Source organism: Myzus persicae, unplaced genomic scaffold (genome assembly GCF_001856785.1).
Source record: "Myzus persicae strain clone G006 unplaced genomic scaffold, MPER_G0061.0, whole genome shotgun sequence".
NCBI classification, from domain to species: domain Eukaryota; kingdom Metazoa; phylum Arthropoda; class Insecta; order Hemiptera; family Aphididae; genus Myzus; species Myzus persicae.
Window position 1 is genome coordinate 200161 of NW_019103883.1, and position 20899 is coordinate 221059.

The 20899-nt window shown below is 27.7% G+C and overlaps 2 protein-coding genes across 4 annotated transcripts; both read right to left on the bottom strand.

Annotated features, from left to right (window-relative positions):
• Positions 1-1227: 1227 nt before the first annotated feature.
• LOC111035858 (glutathione S-transferase-like) lies at positions 1228-4581 on the bottom strand. Its single transcript, XM_022317654.1, has 4 exons — positions 4179-4581; positions 3694-3861; positions 2117-2259; positions 1228-1503 (listed from the first exon to the last, which is right to left on the bottom strand). The coding sequence occupies exons 1-4, from the start codon at positions 4309-4311 to the stop codon at positions 1339-1341; spliced, it is 609 nt and encodes a 202-aa protein (XP_022173346.1). The 5' UTR covers positions 4312-4581; the 3' UTR covers positions 1228-1338.
• A 3815-nt stretch (positions 4582-8396) lies between these two features.
• Positions 8397-20313, bottom strand: LOC111035850. 3 transcript variants are annotated; one of them, XM_022317641.1, is made up of 6 exons: positions 20175-20313; positions 14737-14901; positions 11911-12317; positions 10826-10978; positions 10459-10627; positions 8397-9065 (listed from the first exon to the last, which is right to left on the bottom strand). In XM_022317641.1, exons 1-6 carry the CDS (start codon positions 20204-20206, stop codon positions 8762-8764), a joined length of 1230 nt encoding a protein of 409 aa, XP_022173333.1. In that variant the 5' UTR covers positions 20207-20313; the 3' UTR covers positions 8397-8761. The 3 variants fall into 3 exon arrangements, with proteins under 3 accessions (XP_022173333.1, XP_022173334.1, XP_022173335.1); XM_022317642.1 differs by lacking the exon at positions 20175-20313 and adding an exon at positions 15178-15395; XM_022317643.1 differs by lacking the exon at positions 14737-14901.
• Positions 20314-20899: the final 586 nt, after the last annotated feature.

Consider the following 20899-nt stretch of genomic DNA (forward strand, 5'->3'; position numbering starts at 1 on the left):
ACACGGAAAAAAAAAGTAATAATTGTCTCCGCGGTAGTCATAGGTTCCTACCTTATTATGTCTTTATGTATAACCGCAACTTGCCTACTATTATACCTAGGTAGTAGGTACCCACCTAAATTTAAATTATAAATCTTATTACGGAGCAGTTGTAGAATTTATATATTTATATTGAATATTTTTTTTCTGTATGAATTTCGTACAAATGTGAACCCATTATGTTATTTTCCTGAGACTAAAATATTTTTATTGGTAACACACTGAAAATCCATTAAAAATACATAATATACTTAAATAGATGGCGCTGTATTCCAATACACATATACGCACACACTCATTCACGCATCTATATATTATCATCATTTTAATATCATTACTCATTAGTTATTACTAATTACAATTCTTTACTTATTAATTATTAGTAATTTTCCAGGCCAATAGGTATTTTATGGAAACATAAATAATTTAAAATAAGCACTGGGTAAACTGCGATAAAACCTAAAATAATCATAGAAAAGTATAACCAAATAAGAATTTAAAATTAATAATTTCAATATACTATATTTTATAAGTCTCTAAATTGTGTTTTATTTAATATTGTTAGGTACCTACTACATTTGTTTTTATAACATATTGTTTTCATAAATGTGTATCTTGAAATTTGATTATGTGAGTATTTTTGTCACTGCTCATTTAAAAGTTGATACTTTTGGATTTTGAGCAAGTGTATTAATTTTAGTATTTTACAATGATGTTCGTTTTTTGTGTCTGTAATTTGTATGGTGTACAATGCAACGATCTTCAACTTTATTTCTGAAAGGTTAGTATATGCTAGTTCAGCGTCAGGTTACACTACAGGCGGGGTCAGCAATTGATTGGATCCTCAAATTTGACTCACTTAAAAAAAAATATATGTTTGTATTCAGGGTGATTCACCAAGCATGCCCTCCCTTTTTTTCTTGAAGAATAAATGTATTCAAATTCTGATTTTTGGAATTTTTAATTATACTTACAGACCATATTTTCAAATTCTTGATTTTTTTGTACTACTTAAAGAGTGTCCAGTGGTGATACAAACTTCTGTTTTCAACTGAAAATCCCTCTATTTTACTGTAAATTAATTAGTGAATAATTTTTTTGAATGATGTACTTAATACATTCAAATATTTGTTGTAAATCTTGCTGCTTATTGTTACAGTAAATATTATTACTTATTTATGTATTATATTTTCCAAAATATACGCATAATAATGTATTCACAATTAATTAATTTGATTTTAATACAATTTATATGCATCTAAGTATCTTCGTTTACAGGAAATAATATTACGGATATTTTCATTGACTTTTCGGTCGTCTAGCAATCCATGATTTTATTTGAGGAATTTCCAAGACTTTGTGTTTAAGAGCTTTGAGATGTGGACGGCCATCAACCAGGTCGACATCGATTACTGATTTTATGTGATCCAAAATAGACACAAAATATAAATCAGGCCAAGATAACTGTGAAACATAAAACAGTATTAAAACTTAATATGTGGTTATGTAGGAACTATTATTTCAATGTGAATTATTGTTGCAATAATTGGTTTAATTACTAATTAACTAATAGGACCTACAATAATAATACAATATCTATATAGCATTATAGCTATACTATTAATATCCTAATTTCTCATTTAAATGATTCAATGGTAAATATGATAAAATAATTTTTATTTGAGGCAATTCAATACCTAAAAAAATTTTGAGTGGAAGGTCCAACATTTTTTTAATGTAGATATTGTGGCATTCATAATTTTCACATTCAAAATATAAAAACTTTTTATTTTCGCTTTTACTGCTTTAACGAAAATATAAATTTATTCTTAATACAATATATTGAATAAACCATATATTAGCAGCTAAAATTGTTTTACTTTAAAAAAATGTTGTGGCGGAGAAATCTGGACTACTAGTCTTGATTTGTGGTCTAGTCGTATAGATAATTACTTATAAAATAATATAACGTTGAATAATAAATATTAATAATCAAAGAGTCGGGATGGTTAAAATATGAATGCTTAATATGATAGGTATATATTATATACAATATACATAGTAGCATAGTACATACCTTTCCATTTACAAAGTAACCACCGTTTTCAGAAACGATCTTTTCAAATTTATCAAAATAAAATGGAATTGAATCATTCACGATAGGGCCACGTAATTTTGATTTGATTTCCTCATTTTTTTCGTGATAATACTTCATGATTTCTTTAAAAAAATAATACAATATTAATTATACTTGAAAAAAATAATAATTCAAAAAAATTGGAATAAAGTACCTACCACTTATAAATATATACAAATATATAAAACCATTATTATAGCAATTATAAAAAGAATCGGATAAGACGTATAATAATCACCCTAATGAGAATAGACAACACACATTTAAACCAGTTCTACCTCATCAAATTTAGACCTCAGATTATCTACTCATATCGAACTCGTTACGTATAAATGTAATTTATAGCATTTTTATATTATAAAATAAAGAAAGAAAATATTTCGTTCACTCAAACACATAAAACACACAAAATCTCAAAAAATTATGTACTGGACATACATAATATATATTTCAGAATGATATATTTAATCAAATTTGATTTATGATATATTAAACAAGTCACACTATAAATTTAATTCGGCCTTTATTCGTCACCAAATAACTAGAATCAACTTATTAGTATGACAAAGGCTTACCAATCACTTTGTTTTTTATTTAATATTTTAATGGCTTAAAATTCCTTCCTTATTATTCATCAATTATCACCATAAACCTAGAATAAACACTCGAAATTTGGGATGGAAGCCTTACTACCAATTACAAAATACACAGAAGCACAGAAAATATTTTTTATTAACCTAGCCTCACTCCAACATGCACTGACTAAAAAAAACCAGAAGCACTTTATAAATACTTCCTTGTTTATTTAAGGATGATTTTGCTATGATAATTATTTGAAAAATATAATATAAGCGTTCATATAATATTATATTCTATAAAAATCTCAAAATACAGGTAAAAATAACAAAAATACAGTTTGTAAATACTCAAACGCTCAATCAATATTTTAAACTATGTTAAATAGAATTATAATATATTATACTATATATATATATATAGGTATTACGTAGTAATGCAAAACAATTTTTGATCAAACTTAATTCTTTTAATACAAATTTGAAATTGCAGATACCTAGCGAAAAAAGTGTGGAGACCTAAGATCTATGAATGCATTCAAATAAATTACAGCTCTAGTTGCAGGTTGTATGAATATTATAGCTGGTACACTGTGGTATGGTACGGTGTGTCTAGTATTGTAGAATGTATACATAATACGTATACAGGTGTGTAATATTACCTTGTGTTACAGTAAGAACTGCAGTCTGATAATAGTCTAATAATACTGAAATATATATGATATAGCTAATTAGTGATTATTTTTATATTATGTATAAAAAACTAAATATCGTTAAGAACAAAAGTTACCTATTACATATCTATAGTAAGTCTGTTAATTAATATGTATTAATGATTTATGATAGGTACGGCGTGCAGTTAATAATAAATAATAAATGATTTTAAAATGATAAAACTGTTTTGATTTAAAAATATGATTGTAATAATAATATTATACTAACCTTGTCTTATCTCATAAATGTTATCGACTGCAACGTCGATCAATAGCGATTCCCATTCGTCGTTACCAGCCAAGCCGGCTTTTTTCGCCAAATATCGACTAATAGCTATGGACTGATTAACTGTTTTTCCGTCGATTTCTAACACCGGCACTTTACCGAACGGCATTGCTAACAAATTAAAAACAATTGCCCAGCATTATAAATACCGTAAAACTATACCTATTCCAATTACATAATATACCTATATTTATATTTTATACAATATTGTGTATTTACTTATTAGTCCAAGAGTATAGACTATATATATATATACTATAAATATATATAATATGTCCTATATATAGGACATATTGTATACCCCAGAGGGATAACATTTTTTTTGGCTCCCCAATATGAAACTTTCTGCCAAGTTTTAAAACCTAACAATGTTTTGCTTGGCTTCCAGTTAACTCGGCTATCTATATTATTATATTAATATTACTTACTAGGTTTTATCTCTGGCCATTGTTCGGGTTTGAATCGAACGTCTTCAAAATCGACGTTTAGATACGATAAAAGGAATCGGATTTGTTCTCCTCTAGCCGTTAGGTTGAAGTACGTCAATTTATACGTCGTCATAACGTGGCTTCCGGAAATGTAGAGAATAGACTCTTTTTATAATATGTATTGAAAAATATAATTTTTATCAAGTTCTATAACGTATTATAACGAGAGTTACAATAATACTATTATATATGGTTATGTTCAACGCCTCAGCGCTAATAAAGAAAAATAGAAAGTAGGTACTATCACTCGATAAAAAACGAATGGCCGTAGTGCTATCTACGTACAAGTGATGACTAAATTGTTGTACACTTCAGGCGGTTGTAGGTACCTATATAACAGGACGTATGGCCGCATGGGTAATGTGTATCTTTATTATAATATAAACTGTACAATATTATATTTGAGCTTGAAGTGGTGGGAGTGGAGTGCGGGTCACGGGGATTTCGACTTTTATCGTGATAATGATAAAAGCCAGTATATAGGTACATTATTATAATAATACATAAGTAGGAATCGAGAAAGTCGAGTTACGTAATACATTCACAATATTATTCGATTAGTGCAGCAAGCACATAACTACGTCTTATACATTTAGGTATAGGCACACTGCAGCAGTTGAAGTGGCTCTCAAAATATGTGTAAAGATATCCAAATACATAGATGTATTTATACATATTATAAAGTATCGTGTAAATGTTACAAAAACGCCCTACTTTATACATAAATGATTATATTCGTAATTTATTAACTTTTAATAGTAAAATTGTAGTATATCAGCTTTATGTATCTTCATTAGCAGGAAATAACATGAATAATTTCATTTGGTTTTCGGTCGTTTAGAGATCCATGATTTTACCTGAGAAATAGACCTAGGTTGCCAGGCCAAGATAACAGAGAAATACAAATATATAAAATGGTTAAATGGTTAATATGGTAGAATAGGGTGACCATACTTAAAAAAATAAAATACAGCACAAAAACATTATCCCCAATATTTTTAAATTAATAAGTATTTATTGCATTTTTTTTGTTGATTTTTAATCATGAAAAAATATAATTTTTAAACTATTAATATTAAAATTAAACACATAAAAACATTATTTTGAAAAACATAAAATAACATAATTAAATTAATACTTTTTAAAATTTCCTCAAATCCTTTATTCGTGTATACTTTTCTTTTTTAAGAAAACTTGTTAATTCATTTTGATGACGTTTGTTCTGACATTTCTTCACTATTTGATGTTTATATTTTTCTGAAGAACTCCTTAAGTTTAACAATTTAGGATGTTCTAAAAGAATGTATGAAATTCAATACATAACATATCTTTAAAATGTGGTTTTACGATTATAATATACAAATGAATAGTAAGGCAAAACACGTGATTAATATGAGATGGACTTGAAATTACGGGACAAAAAGCGTCCTAAGAGAAGTATGCAAGGACAACAGGACTGAGGACACAAAGCCGAAATAAAGGAGAATCCTGAATAAAACAGGAAGTATGGTCACCCTAAGTTAAATGATTTTTCTTTGAGATACCCATATCTATAAATTGTAACTTCGAATAATAGATTTTAATAATCATCATAACCATCAAAATTGAATGGAATAGAATCATTCACGATAGGGCCACTCAATTTTGATCTGATTTCTTCACCGGTCTCCAGATAATACTTCATGATTTTATCGAAAATCAATTCAACGTACTATTAACTGTATTACTAACAGTAATATGAATTACTTTAATTGCAAAAATATCATCAAATATACTTATAGTACCAACTACCAAGTATAGGTTGACAGTATGTCTTTGCTCAGAATCGTTTTGCTTATATAATGATTTTATATCATCGAATTCCAACTTAATACATAAATTACAGAAGTGACCCACTTGCCCGCCTTTTTTAAATGTATTAATTGTAAGTAATAAGTATACTTATTTAGGACATTTAAGTACCAACTATATATTACTTAATATTCACCTAAACAAATTTGGACAACCGTGAGGGTACTAGGCACAACACTTGAAAACATTACATTTTATTCAAGTATACCTACCTAAATTAACAATCTAGGAAATGACTACTTATACATTTCATAGTATGCAACGACGCACCGTCCATATAGCTTACCTACGAAATAATGAAAGAAATATTATAATGTTTTTCATGATAACATTATTAGATACAGGTAAACACTTATTAATTCCAGGCATAAATTTGGGTATCTGTAGTAACGCAATGATAAACACAGCAATTGTAAACAGTATACATTTGGGATAAAATTGTGTTCAGTATTCTGCAGAAGCTGAAATGGACATTTTAAAAATTATTTGCAAGATGGAGCAATTTTTTTTCATTAATTTTCCAATTAAATTGACTGTGAAATGTACACTAAGAAATGATAAACGAACCATTTCATATCATAGATGGATATGTTTTAAATGATAAGCGATAAGCGTGATGGCTTGACCGAGAGAAATATAGGGATTCATTTTTATTCATGTATAGATATATTTCTATATATCATGATCGATAGATTTTAGAATTTTACTTCTAGGAACAATTCATACCTGCTGAGTTTGAAATTATCTATCAAAAACTTGCAAAACTATTTTTAAAAAAAGTGTATGTAAATAAACAAAATATTATTACTAAATAAATGCTTGTTTAATGTTTTCATACCTATATATTACAAATTATAAGTATAATTATTAAAGTATAATAATTAAATTATAATTATAATCATTATTTAATTTATTCAACGGTATATTGGCCGATAACAACGCGGAACACAAATCTTTATTGAAGCACGATTTTTGGTATCAGTTAGAAAATGCTATTAAACATTTTTTTTATATTTACAATTTTTTCTCTCTGGGCAACTCATTTCAGATGTTTTTCTGTAGTCAAACGTTGTGTAACATTACATTTTTTTGCAACTTCTACACTTGATATCACACATTTTACAATAAAGTATTTTACTGTCTATTGAGAACACTTCAAGACTGAATTCAGACGCATGATTGTTTAATTGTGAAGATAAAGACACTTTAACTTTAAGCATTTTGTATAATAAATAGTAAATAGAACGAGTTCGGACTTATGGTTGACGGTCAACTGAAACACAGCGATTACTGGAATATGTCCGATGACCGATGTCGACGACAGCTAGGTGTCCCCGAATCGATAATATTTTGTGCATTGAACAATATTATCTTATCGGTTTATATTTAAAATTAATAACCCGACAATCAATCTAATCGGCCACTCTCGAGACGTGTTTCTAGGAAAAATATGCATCTGGAAAATTCGACGTTATTTTATAAAATTATTCAAAATATGCATCTAAAAGAATCAAATGGAAGAAATATGATCCAAAAATCCGCCCCCGAAAAAAATATGCATTTATATGCACAATAATATTTCAAAACTATGTTTGTGGAAGCATGAAACGTATTTGTTTCGGACTCTGCTATTTTTGTGACTGTGTAAAAAAAATATGCAAATGTTACAAGTCCTCTACTCTAGTCCCTAGTTATAATATTATGTACAGGGTGAATACTGAATGCTGAATAGTAATAATTTTTGTTAACCCGTGAAGTCATATTATTATTGTCTTGACGTCTCAGTAGTCAGTAGCTAGTATGTATTGCAAAAAGTGTTAACAAAATATATTTGTTCACATAATACAAATTCATTATTATTACGTAGGTAGGTATACACACATTTTTGAAAAAAAAACTATATTTTTATAGAAATTGTTTGTAAGTTTATTACTTTTAGAAAGACAACTTACATTTTTAATTTCATATTCTGAATCAGGATAATTTTATAAAAATATTGTTTTATAAAAATGAACTTACTTACACACTATAGTACTATACACCATTCCACGGTACGATAGTCGGAGGATGGTATTGACTTATGAGTTATAAGTTAATAGCTAGTAATTTAATAAAGTAATTCTTGTCACATGTTTTATATTGTGAATTTGTGATGTTACGTTTTTATTACGTTGTTGTCACGAACATTGTACACAGTTATCAAAATACAAATATTTGTGACTGCTACGCCTACGACTTATTTTAATATAATATCTATCAGACTGGCTATTCCTTTTAGATCGCTAAAATGTATTCTGTTATGCATAATATTTTCAACAAAATGTATATATTTTCATTTTAATTATCAACAAATTTTTACAGGTAAAATATTATAAAAAATGGATTTACATTTAATTCGTACAGAAAGATTTCAGATGGGAGTACTTATATTACAGCAGGTAAACAATGCTAAAAATGGCACCTATAGATTATAGCTCAATATATTTATACAGGCAAACTTAAAAGACACTCAATCAGGCAAAAACATTAAAAATTCTGTTCGTTATACAAAATAATAAATAAAAAAAATGATTCAAATATTGGAATCTATAACTGTTAAAGATACATTTGAAATTCACAAAATATACTATACCTATATATTGATTCCCCCCCTCTTTTCCCACTCACGAGCACTATACATCACCACTGCCACAAAACCAAATCACAACTTTATCATATGTGAACACCGATTGGAAAAAATTAAACAGATTACTGTAAACACTCGATTGAAACTCTGAGAGGGACAGGTCCTGTTGGATGGCCAGCTGTATGTGACCCGCTAAGAATCTTTTCATGTCGATCAGCGCGTCTTCCATCCAGTCGCTGAGGGTGGTCATGCGGTTGCTAAAGAATATGCAAAATATCGACACCCCGTTTTGCCGATATATTTGTACGGTGCCTGAGCCCATTGGCATGATCTGTATGTCTTCCAACAACCTGCAACAAACAACAAGACGTGACCAAAATAATAATTTTATTGCATGTATTGAAACCTGCAGTCGAATGCGAGTAATTACTAATTACCGATCATCATAATGATTTCACTACAATATCATTATAATTACAAATATAAAATATTTGTTTCAAGTTTAAAACGAAATTTTCATCGCACGGGTTTTAAGTGGTTTTTTTCAAGAAATGTACGTCATTTAAATTTATTGATTCCGAGAAGTTCTTAGCCATTATCAGACAACAATAATAATACAATATTTTAGTAGTTTTAGTAGATACTAGTTAAATATCGAAAAATATTTCCCAAATAGGTAGGTATATATAAGTATTATAGGGGATTACTATAAGAAGATTCTATCATGAGTCATGACAACCGTACTATTTAGCCTATTAAATAATCGAATAACACTTCTAAAAACATATTTGATTTTGTCACGACTTACAAAGTTAGCTTGAAAACAACTTTCAAACTTTTTTTTATATTGAACTTTTAACCCTTTGAAAATGAGATTTTTAAATATTGAATAAAAATTAACTAAAAACATTTTAACAAAAAAATGAATTAAAAAATGTAAAAAAGTTTTTTAAAGTCAAATTCCAAAATGTTATCGGATAAATAGATTAGTAAATAAAATAATATTGGTAAAATATTGATTCTTTTTTTTTAAATAGTACAAAATAAGTACTATCATCAACTGCCCCAAATTCGCATCTGCACGTCACCTCCTCAAAAATGCTACATCACTCGAACTTCGAAGAAGCCCTCAATTAAACCAACATCGACAATATTTTCAATTTTTTTAAACTAATTAGCTTAGATGATAAATTATAATATTTCTGTATATAATATTACAGTATATGTATTTTTTCTCTTTCCTAATATTATATAAATACTTTTAATTTGTAAATAACACTAGGCTAATAATCTTTGTAATTGAAGCCTTTAATCAAATATAAAAAAAAAAAAAGTACTTTATTCATAATCATTAGTATGTATACGTGCACGTGTGAGAGCACAACGTTATTATTTTTGCCTGCAATCTTACAATAAAGGTAATGTTTTAAATGATCAAAATATTACTAGGCACAAATTAACACAAGCACACATAAGTCTTCTAAAATTGCCTATATTGAACCCCTTAAAAACAGTCGATATTGAATCCTAAAAAATAATATTTTAAAAATATGTCGACATATCAAAGCGTTGTCGTATTCAACAATGAGAACAATAACATAGAACTCATTGCGTATTTAGGTACATTTATATACTATCATAAAACGCTTCATTAAAAAAAAACACGAAGCAGACTTCACTATCTATAGGTAGGATAATATCTGGGTTAAATCATCAACAGTTAATTAATATTTTATTTAATACCTATCTTTGAAAGGATAACGATCGTTGACATGTTCCACCACTTCGTCTTTCCAATCGTCCGTGTACACGAGGTCCATGTCGATAAATAAAATGATGTCAACGTCTGTGTCTAATTCCCAAACATTTTCAGGTATCGTTTTAATTACTGGTATATTTGGTTGTTGCATAGCTATAACATAATTATATAATATTATTCAAATAATCAAAAAAAGTGAATTTTGTAAGTACAATCAATGGGATTTTAAATCACTTACAAGTGTTCAATAATTCAAATAAAAAAAATACACTGTGACATAAGCTTTGAAAAGTCATATATATTTGGTACACCGGTCACCGACATAAAACGATAAATTTATTGTGAGCTTACTCGTCTTCTCGTAATCGTTGTCGGATAGCAGCAGTTCGATGGTGTTTGTTATCGCCGGTATCGCTGATGCCGATTTCGGGGTAAACGTCGTCACAACTGGTAATATTATTTTATTCGACGATTTGCGATCGATGGCGTTATTTTTAGTGATAACTATAATATTATACAATTAAAAATAAGTAAAAATAATATTAGTCATTACTCGTAATAATAAAACAAATAATATAAACGAATTCGTATATAATGATGTCGCATGCGACTTTAATTAGATCAATATCTATGTTTTTTAATATTTTTAACAGATTGTTGTGTATATTATGTTTCACGTCAACAGCAATAAAATTATTATTGCTTAAAAACTTTGACCTTTTTAATTTTAGTTCCGTAAAAGGTTCGGTAGTAATTTTATCTGTGTATACACTATAGTAGGTAGTGGCTGCAGACACTCTCAATTTTTTTTAATTTAGATTAAAACATCTAAAATATATATACTATGTTATCATTATAATAACTGTACCAATTAAATGATTATACGTATTATTATCTAAGTATATTATTCTCATAACATACATGTTCGTGTGTGTTTGCTGTTGAACTAATGGTTTTTATTTTATTTTTTTTTAATTTAAATTAACAGAAATCAATATTTGAAATAGTACCTAGTTATAGATAGTTAAATATTTTACTTTATACGTAGGTACTGAGGATAATCCGAATAAACCTAATAGTTGATTCAGACACTCGGATATCCGGTTATCGGTCATACACATATACTAGAATATTGAAAGCCCGGTAATCATTATTCATTGTAATAATTCGAATATTGCAGATTTCGAAACACAAAATGTTTTAGAAAAGATCCGTTGTTAACGATTCGTAGAAAAAAAAATTAAAATCGAATGTTTCAAGGGACGTTTTAAAACTAAAATGACGTGAAAAATTAAAATATTTTATAACCCTGCATAATATGTCTTTGGGGAAGATTTGAAAATCATAATTTGTAAACCCGCTTAAGAAACAGCACTGCAGTATAATTCGCTGTGCGATAATGAAAAGTCGCACGATAACGATGAAGCAAATACTACCCTTGAAGCGGCGCTTGTAGGTTAATCCTAACCTAACGCGTTCACGGGGCGACGGAAAATGCCTCCGCTGGCCGCACAGCCACAATTCGCCACTGCCTCCGCGGAAAACCGTCCGGAAAATGAGTTCGAAATCGTACGCGACCGGCCGCGCTCGGCGCTGCACCGCCAAATACCGGTATCCGACCAATCGGTCCCTGATTGTCCGCAGTCCGCATTCGACGTCGGACGCAGTGCTGTCGGCTCTTTTTTTCTTCCTCTCCTTGCTGTAGCTGTGTTTTGAGTTGTTGGTTTCGTTTTTCCGCTGATGTCGCTGCCAGTTGAGCAACAAACAGCATATCGACTCGCCGTACACCGAATACACGAGCGCGCACGATTTTCCCGACACGTTTATAATACTCGTCTTGAACCTGCAGAGCCGAACACAGAAAATAAAATGTGTACATTAATGATTTAATTTTACTTAAGACTAACCATAAACGCTGGGCGTAAATACGTGTGGCGTAACACAAATATGTGGGCCCCCCTCAAAAATAAAAAGTGGCCACCTAAAATATTGCTTAGATACAATAGTTTAAAAACATGAATCTTACATGGGTAAATAACTTATTTTAATTACAATTTTGTAATGATGTGATAAATAATGAAAAATAACAATGTTACCTACTTTTTTATATTTTTTATTTATATAGCTTTAAGTAACAACTAATAAAGCTCAATGTTTACTTAATATTAGTATATTACACAATAATAATAATACACAATATTACTTAACATATAAATTACAAAATTTTACTTTGAAAACTTATCAATTGACATATTTATATCTAAACTTCGCATTCTCTCGTTTTCAATACTCAATACACTTAAATCTGATAAACGATGTTATGCCATACTAATCCTTAAATAATTCTAAATTAGTTTTAATTTAGAGAACGAACGTTCTGCTGCAGCTGATGTTACTGGTATAGAAAGAAATAATTTTAAAACAGGAGTTCTACTTCTAGAACACTTAGTAACATGGTATTATTTTAAAATCAACAATTCAGCTAATTCTTTGACTCTTGAAAAAGTATTTTATATTTTCAAAAAGCACCCTTCTGAAGTTCCGAATGAAAGTATTTGCTGTACAAATGATAAAGACAAATCATTTGAATACTGTTCACCTAAAGTTTTAGCAAAATTGGTCAGTTCTGTGTCTGAATATAATACTAAATTTTTGGGAAAAATAAATTTAAACTTATTCACAATATTATTCATACCCATATAAAACCTAATACGAATAATGTCTACATATTTTGTATAAAATACATTGATTTTGAAATAGTTTTCATGATCAGTTAATCGTTGGTCAGTATAAAATTCTTCTACAAATTTTTTTGATTGTCAGTTCCTTTTTTTTCGAAAAAAATGTATTTATGCTCTACTTTTCTGCAATCTAAATTGCTTCTGATTTTATTTCATTAAACTGATTTCTCAAATTATCTAAGTTACATAATAAAATAATGAATTATTAAGTAGTTCTCTCGATTTTTCGAATGGTTTCTATATATTAATGTCTTGTAAATTTATTTTAAAGTATATATTTTTTAAACTATGTAATGTACAAAAATGTATTTAAATACATAATATACAAAATAAATGGTAATAATTATACTAATATCGCTATAGAACTGCTATATAATATTATAATCAATGGTAAAATAATATGCGCTTAACAATCTATACTCTTGTCACGTACTGTCACATTACATATCTTTGTAGACTGGAGACATAGAGTAATAAAACGCTTATTTATCGTTAATATTGTTATTGTACGTATTTCCACAAGATAAGATTATTATTAAACATTACTATACGATTACGAACATAGTACGTATGATTAATTATTTAAGAACATATTATCATGTAAAAAACAAGCCTATGGTGACGCTATAGATGCTTTTCCTTTAATAATAAAAAAAATTAATTTATACTTTTAATTTGAAAAAAGCAATTATTCAATTTTTTTTCTAAGGAATTAAATTTGCTTTAACCCAAGACCCTGAATTACCATGCCCCCCCCTAAACACGGGGTCTGCGGGTCCTCAGTAATGCTAGGTAATGCTCTGCTCTAGGTATCTAGAGAAGTCACTGAATTGATGTGTTAAATTTAAATTCAATTATTTAAAATCATTGAACCTGCCTTTATTATAGGTACGAAAACAATTCTGAGCGAAGATGATCTATCAGCTTATAGTTATTATAGTACCTACCTACCAAGCACTAAACTACTGTCTACTAGGTAATATTATATTAAGATTTTATTGTAATTAAAGTAATTAATTTCACTATTGGGCATTATAGTACTAAAGTCTATAAGTATAGTAGGTTAAATTAATTTTTCCCGAAAAAATTGATTTTTGAAAATGTCATTGTAAGATTTACAAAAATATTGTAAAATCAATACATCTGTCACTGTGTGTGTGCCAGTGTGTCAATAATTGTTATTAAAGATAAATCGTACACGGTACTATATATTGTGTAGTTATTATTTATTAATATAGTATTATACAAGCTGTATAATACAGTTATCACTTATGCAACAGGATAGATGACATTTTTTTTCAGTATTTAAAATAACATAAATTACAAATTATATTTTTTATAATCAAATAGTTTATGTTAAAAAAATGATAGATGTTATTAGGTACTACCTATGTATTATGATTCATGTTTTAATAAACATAATACAATATAACTATAGGCCTTAGGTAAATTGTACATGTGTCATTTACCTATTTTAATTATAGTGTTTAAAACGATTTAACTAATATTAAAAATATTTACAACTTTTGGAATGGATATTTGTCATTAATGCGACGAAAACATTCGTCCTTCCAGTAGTCTCTGTTGTAGACATCGTTTTTATCAATAAATAAAATAATATCAAATCCTTTTTCCATTTCCCAAATGTTTGTCGCAGTTTTTATTATCAATGACATTTTTATTGAACTAAAAATAAAAATAAAAAGTTTAATTATATTTAATAGTTAATATTTGAACGATACATAATATAAAATTAAGTCAATTTTTTTTAATTAACTTTGATAACAATAACGGGTAGGTATATATAGGTTAAAGGTAAGTAGTAAGTACCGTCGTACCGTACCGATATTGAAATTCTATTGACGTATAAATTAAAACCACATTATTGAAAACTGAAAGATCGATTATTTTCATTTTGAGTGATAAAAATTAAACATTTTAAAAATTATATAATAACTTTACCGGATGCCTTAATGAAAACACAGTTTTCGAGTTTTTCTTAGGTACTTTCAAATGTTTATAAATTAATATTGATTGGTATTCAAATGACAGTGGAAAAAAATTGAAAAACTAAACAAAAATGTTCAAGTATTTTGTAACTGTGAAATTGTGATGTTCAGGCGTTCAGCTGAGAAAAAAATTAAGAATTAGTTACACGGATAATATATTCTATATGATTAGACTCAGAGATATAATTATAAACTGTGATATTATAAACATTAATAATGAGCAATGTAGTATCATTGAGTATAGATACTATCTATACTCAATGGTAGTATTATTTATTTTGTAAATCCACGGACTTAGTCATCAGCCATAGAATATCGAAGTCAATTTTGATAACCTCCGATTTCATTAAATTAACCGTGTTGAACAAATTTAACGGAAAAAATTTGAAAAAATTTATAAATCCAAACCTAAATAGGTAATAAAATTCTATAGGTAATTATATAAAAAAAAGGTTCTATACTAGTTTTAATACTTATATATTAGTTTATGCCTTTGTGGTAGACTTTAAACATTACTAGTGTAAACTGTATAGCAGGGATGGGCATTTTGCTCTCGGACATTTTTTATTTGGCAATTGCTAGATTTCCAAATTACTTCATACAGTATCAACATTTAACTGTATGCATTTATGAATTACGTTGTTCGTAGATAATAAATTCGTATAATAATTCTATGGCAGTTGAAATTGAAAATCATGATGCTTCACCTTAATTAGAATTATGTGAGTTGCAAACAAATTCGTTTTTATCTACAAAAGATATTGAAGAATGAACTTTTGGGAAAAATAACCCGTTGAAAATATCAACTTTTGGCGATTTTCCATTTTTGTATCAAAAATGTTATGTTTATGTTCTTACACACTAGGTTTTGAATTTCTAAAATTTGGTCTTTTAGTAACTTAGAGTTGCTTATCTCTACTATAATAATATAGCATGGGTCACCAAATGTCGGGCCATGGATAAATTTTATAAGGTCCGTGGGTAAGAAAAAAAAGCAAAAACAAATCATACGTTTTAGTAGTGTAAATGTCATAATTTATCAATTTTGTTCAGTGGCATAGCTATCATAGGGCAAAGTTAGGGAGTACCCTGAAGCTCCACAATACTAAGTGTATATTTTTAATTTTCCTTAAGATAATATTAGTTTAAGGTACTACTAATACTGGTAACTTACTAGTTGAGGGGGGGGGGCTAATTTATTTACTTCCCTAAGGTCCCATCCCATCTGGTTACACCACTGTTTTTGTTCATTGGTTTTTACCAACATCAGCAATATTGATGGATCACGAACAATTTCCCGAATTTTAATACGTGAAGTTTCAAAAATATTAATAATTGGTAACCCCTGCTCTATAGTATAATAATATATTAAACATTTTGGTTTGTAAGATTTTTATATTTGTTAAAATCTCAATAGTTACATTTGGTTAATTGGTCTGTGTGTTCAAATGCTTATATAATAAATATAATACAGTACCTATATTGATAGTACAAATATAAAATGCATAATTATATTAAAATTATACATCATGATGTAATAATTTATAATTTATAATAATAAGCAAACATCATGTCATCAGTCATCACTATTAAAGTACCCACAACCTACCTACATGTAAATTTTAAATTTTTTCAAAACCAAGTCAATAATATTACAAAAAAAAGGTATGAAAAAAAGTAAATGCCTTTTCAAGTATGCCCAAACAGTTCCTTATTGGTTTGATTCTAATAGCTGCTGATACAGCCAAGTTGAGTGAATGAGCAATTATTGGTTTGTAATAATGACCAGTTTCGATTAAAAAAGTCATCAGGTATAGTACTAAGTAAAAATATAAATCATGACACCATGCTATATGGTATGATATATTTTTAATTTGTGCTACATGATAGTGGTTTTGTGTTTTTGTGATTGAAACCTGATGATAATCATTACTAAACCTTTTATACTTCAAGTTATATTTTGTATTTTAATTTATTAAGATTATTTTCAATTTATTTATTTGTACTTACATATAAGAAAATTTTTAATTAAGTATTTTAGTTATTATTAGAATGTAGCAGTTTTGTTTTTTTATTCAATAGGTATATTTTATTAAAAACTATTTTGGACATTTTTATATATCAAACATTTTTTTAATTGGACCATTAATTTTCCAGATGAAATGTCCGTAATACTAATTGGCGGCCAATTAAATTTATGTATATTAATGTTGTCTGTTGTATTAATATATTGCTGTTTTTTTATCATTTACTTCAAAAGCTTCAAAGTGGAAATGAAAATGTAATAGCTTAATTTGTTTAGCCTATCTAGCTGGACTTTTTAATTATTAAGTAAAATTCTGAGGTAATATGTTTCTCCAAAAATTTAATAATATTTATATCTTGGAAATTTATTTTTAGGCAGGTTAATTTAAAAGACTGGTGTGATCTAAAATTCAATATTAAAGTTTTCATTTCTGGTCAAATTTTGAATTTAAATAAAATTGGCTGGATAGTATTTAAATTTACTTTTATCATTATATCACCCTAGGTGTTATCAAAATCTGTAAAACCAAATCATAATTTGTTATTTATTTATTTATTAATGATATTAAAGTATAAAGATATGAACATGAATAAGAATACCTATACAAAGTAATATACCTAATAACTTATTTTAATGTAATCAACAATAATATAATACAATTATCTAGCAATAGGTAAGTTAAAAAATTAATAAATATAATTATAAACTCATTTAAATGATATTAATTGTTTCTTATACTTTCAATTAAATTAATAATTAATAGAATCTAGTAAAAATATAATTATTTATTAATCGAATAAATTCCAACTATAAACAATTTAAACTAAAGCAACTGTTAATAATTTATTTACAATGGTATCAATAATTAGTTGTTTGAAACAATTGGGATTATTGAAGTCTTGAGTTTATTGCTCCAAGGTCTAAATGCATAGTAGAATTTTTTAAGTTAATAAGTTTATTGATATGTATATTTCACTTTAAACGGTCGTCAAAATACAGGTTCAAATACTTGACTGAGTTTGCTTTTTTAATCACAGAGCAAATTAAAATCAAGTGTACAAGAGTTTTTATGTATTATTAATTTATTAAATTCTAGATTATGGTAATTATTAATTTTAAAGTGTAAAAAAGAGGGTTTATCAAAATTAAGTTGGAGATCATTATTATCAAATTTGAAATTTGAGTATTTAAAAATAAAATTGTTTAGTCTAAAACTGGATTTTTGATTGTTCATTATTTTGTGTTTTATAAATCATAGTTTGTAGTTTGTGTTAGTCAATGGTAAGATTTTTTAATTAATAATTTTGAATTTATTTACAAAACATAAACATTATACAACAACTGAATTCTTAATTTAAATAATATATAATATACAAATATAAAATTTAGTTGTTATTAAAATTAATAATGATTAGGTATCTTTAAATTTGGTAAATGAAAAATTAGAGATGCACCTCGGAGGGATAATCTGATATGTCTTATGTATAATAATTTATATCTATACATAGGTACATTTAAAATAATTTTGTCACTAAAATCACACTTGGACTTTTCTTTATTTGTATCTTCGCACTTTCGCCTACATCTCTCACTATAACTATCCATCACACATTCGTCAACATATAGTTTTAAGTTGTGTCCATTTGAACACTAATATTTATTATATATTATTAGGTAATAGGTATACCTATATATAATATTAATTATTATATACTGGCTCCGGTCGTCAAACTCGATCAATGTTCTACAGATCTCTCGGTTAGGTGGTTTTTTTTATTCACACATTTTGCACAAAAAACGAAGAAAAATGTAAATGTTTTCAATTTTGTTAATACGTCCTAAAAATAAGTATGGTGGCCAAAATCGGATTGCTCCATCAAATTCAGCTTAAAAAAACAATTTAAAAAAAAATTCATGTAAGACGTAGTAGGTAGTTAAATAGATCGATGTGTGCATAAGTAATGTAAACTCATAATTGCAAAATCCTTAAACTTCGCGAACGAAGTCCGAGTGACAAATTCTGATTGTGCAATCGTTCTTAACTCGTCGAGTTACATAAGTTCCAAAAAATTATAATTGGAGAGAAAGAACTAAACTGAAGCACCTACTTTGAGTATTGTATACTATGCATAATACATCGACAACTTTATTAATATTATTATTGTACTACAAAAATAATATTTTTAAAAAACTATAAGGTAATAATAATATTACTTAGCATATGCTTTATTTTATATTTTTTCTCTTTTCTAATATTGTATAAATACTTTTAGTTTGTAAATAAATCTTTGTAATTGAAGCCTTTAATCAAATATGAAAAAGAAATAATAACATTACATTTAGATTTAATATAATTACAGCTTGTATCGATTTGAAATGACATATCGTACGGTCGAAAGACACCCACAATACCCATTGTCATGTACTCATGTGTTGTTATCTGTGTAAATAATTAGGTATAGATATACTGGGCTCTAAAGATCCTTTAGTTTCTTCAAAAGATAAATCGGGTGTATCCCAAACACCAAACCTATTATTAAACGGTTCGAGAATATTATAACTTGGTAATATATACATATGACTATGTAGTCTCATAATATTTTATTAAGTTTTACGATGCCTGGGAAAGTGTATAAATATATTATAACAATTTTTACTTGTCTACATAGTTCAGAGATACTCATTAAAATGCAAACTGTGTTTGTTGGTGGAACGTGGAACTCGTGGAACGTGGAAGTTGTATGTAACACAAAATTGTATACACACACGTGTTCCATAACCCTACTGTACCAAAAATCCCTACAGTTCCAAAACCCTACAGTACCACAACCTACAGCTAATGGCCTCAATTGTCAAAGCTTAAATAAATAAAACAAAAAAAAAATTGTATAATCATTATGAAAGCTCACCGATTCATATATTACCTGTAGCCTGTAGGCAGCCCCGGAACCAACATGTGGTACGTTCCAATTTCGAAATCTTAATAGGTTAGACAAAAAAAGTTTATAAATTATAAGTTATAATTTAGGTACAAAGATTATCGATATGTATTACATGTATATTTTGCACGATTTAAAACATTTGATTCCGGGCCTAATAATGTATAGTATTTTGAATAATTTAAAATTGTAATACCTACTTACTTCAGGTCTAAGCTACATTTAAAAAAAATTTAATAGAGTAGGTACTATAGGTAGCTGGTAATTTTATTTTTTTTTGCTCCATTTTTCTTTTGGCTTATAAAAATAAAATCAATTACTATGTTGTGTGACACTGTGACTGTGTGAGAATGACACAGTGTGTAAATAAATATGTGTAGGCAGTAGGTACACTGTACGCGTAGTCGCGATAATCAACTCAGAAACTTTGTGTCGGCACTTGTTCGTAGTATTACTATTTGTTCTACGCAATGTAAATATTGAAGTTACATTTTTATTATTAGATTATGTCTTAGAAATGGTGGTTTTACCCATTATCGGATTATTTACCATCTATAATCTATATGCATGCAGTGTAGGTACTAGGTAGTATAGGTACTGTAATTAGGTAATAGGTACAGTGTGTAGCACGGCACCCAGTTTTTATTAATAAATAAGAATGAAAGTGAAACAGACCATTTATTTTGAAATCATGCTTATCGTTTACCGAG

Bases quoted from the DNA above. Each gene is read 5' to 3' on its own strand.
- LOC111035850 (XM_022317641.1), bottom strand. From the start codon at position 20,206: ATGTTGGTTCCGGGGCTGCCTACAGGCTACAG. The intron at 14,902-20,174 runs GTAATATATGAA...TTTTATTTTTAG, and splicing joins GGGCTGCCTACAGGCTACAG to TTCAATAAAAATGTCATTGA. The intron at 9,066-10,458 runs GTATTAAATAAA...TGTTTGTTGCAG, and splicing joins CGTTATCCTTTCAAAGATAG to GTTGTTGGAAGACATACAGA.
- LOC111035858 (XM_022317654.1), bottom strand. From the start codon at position 4,311: ATGACGACGTATAAATTGACGTACTTCAACCTAACGGCTAGAGGAGAA. The intron at 2,260-3,693 runs GTTAGTATAATA...ATTTTTTTAAAG, and splicing joins CATTTATGAGATAAGACAAG to AAATCATGAAGTATTATCAC. The intron at 1,504-2,116 runs GTATGTACTATG...TATGTTTCACAG, and splicing joins GTTACTTTGTAAATGGAAAG to TTATCTTGGCCTGATTTATA.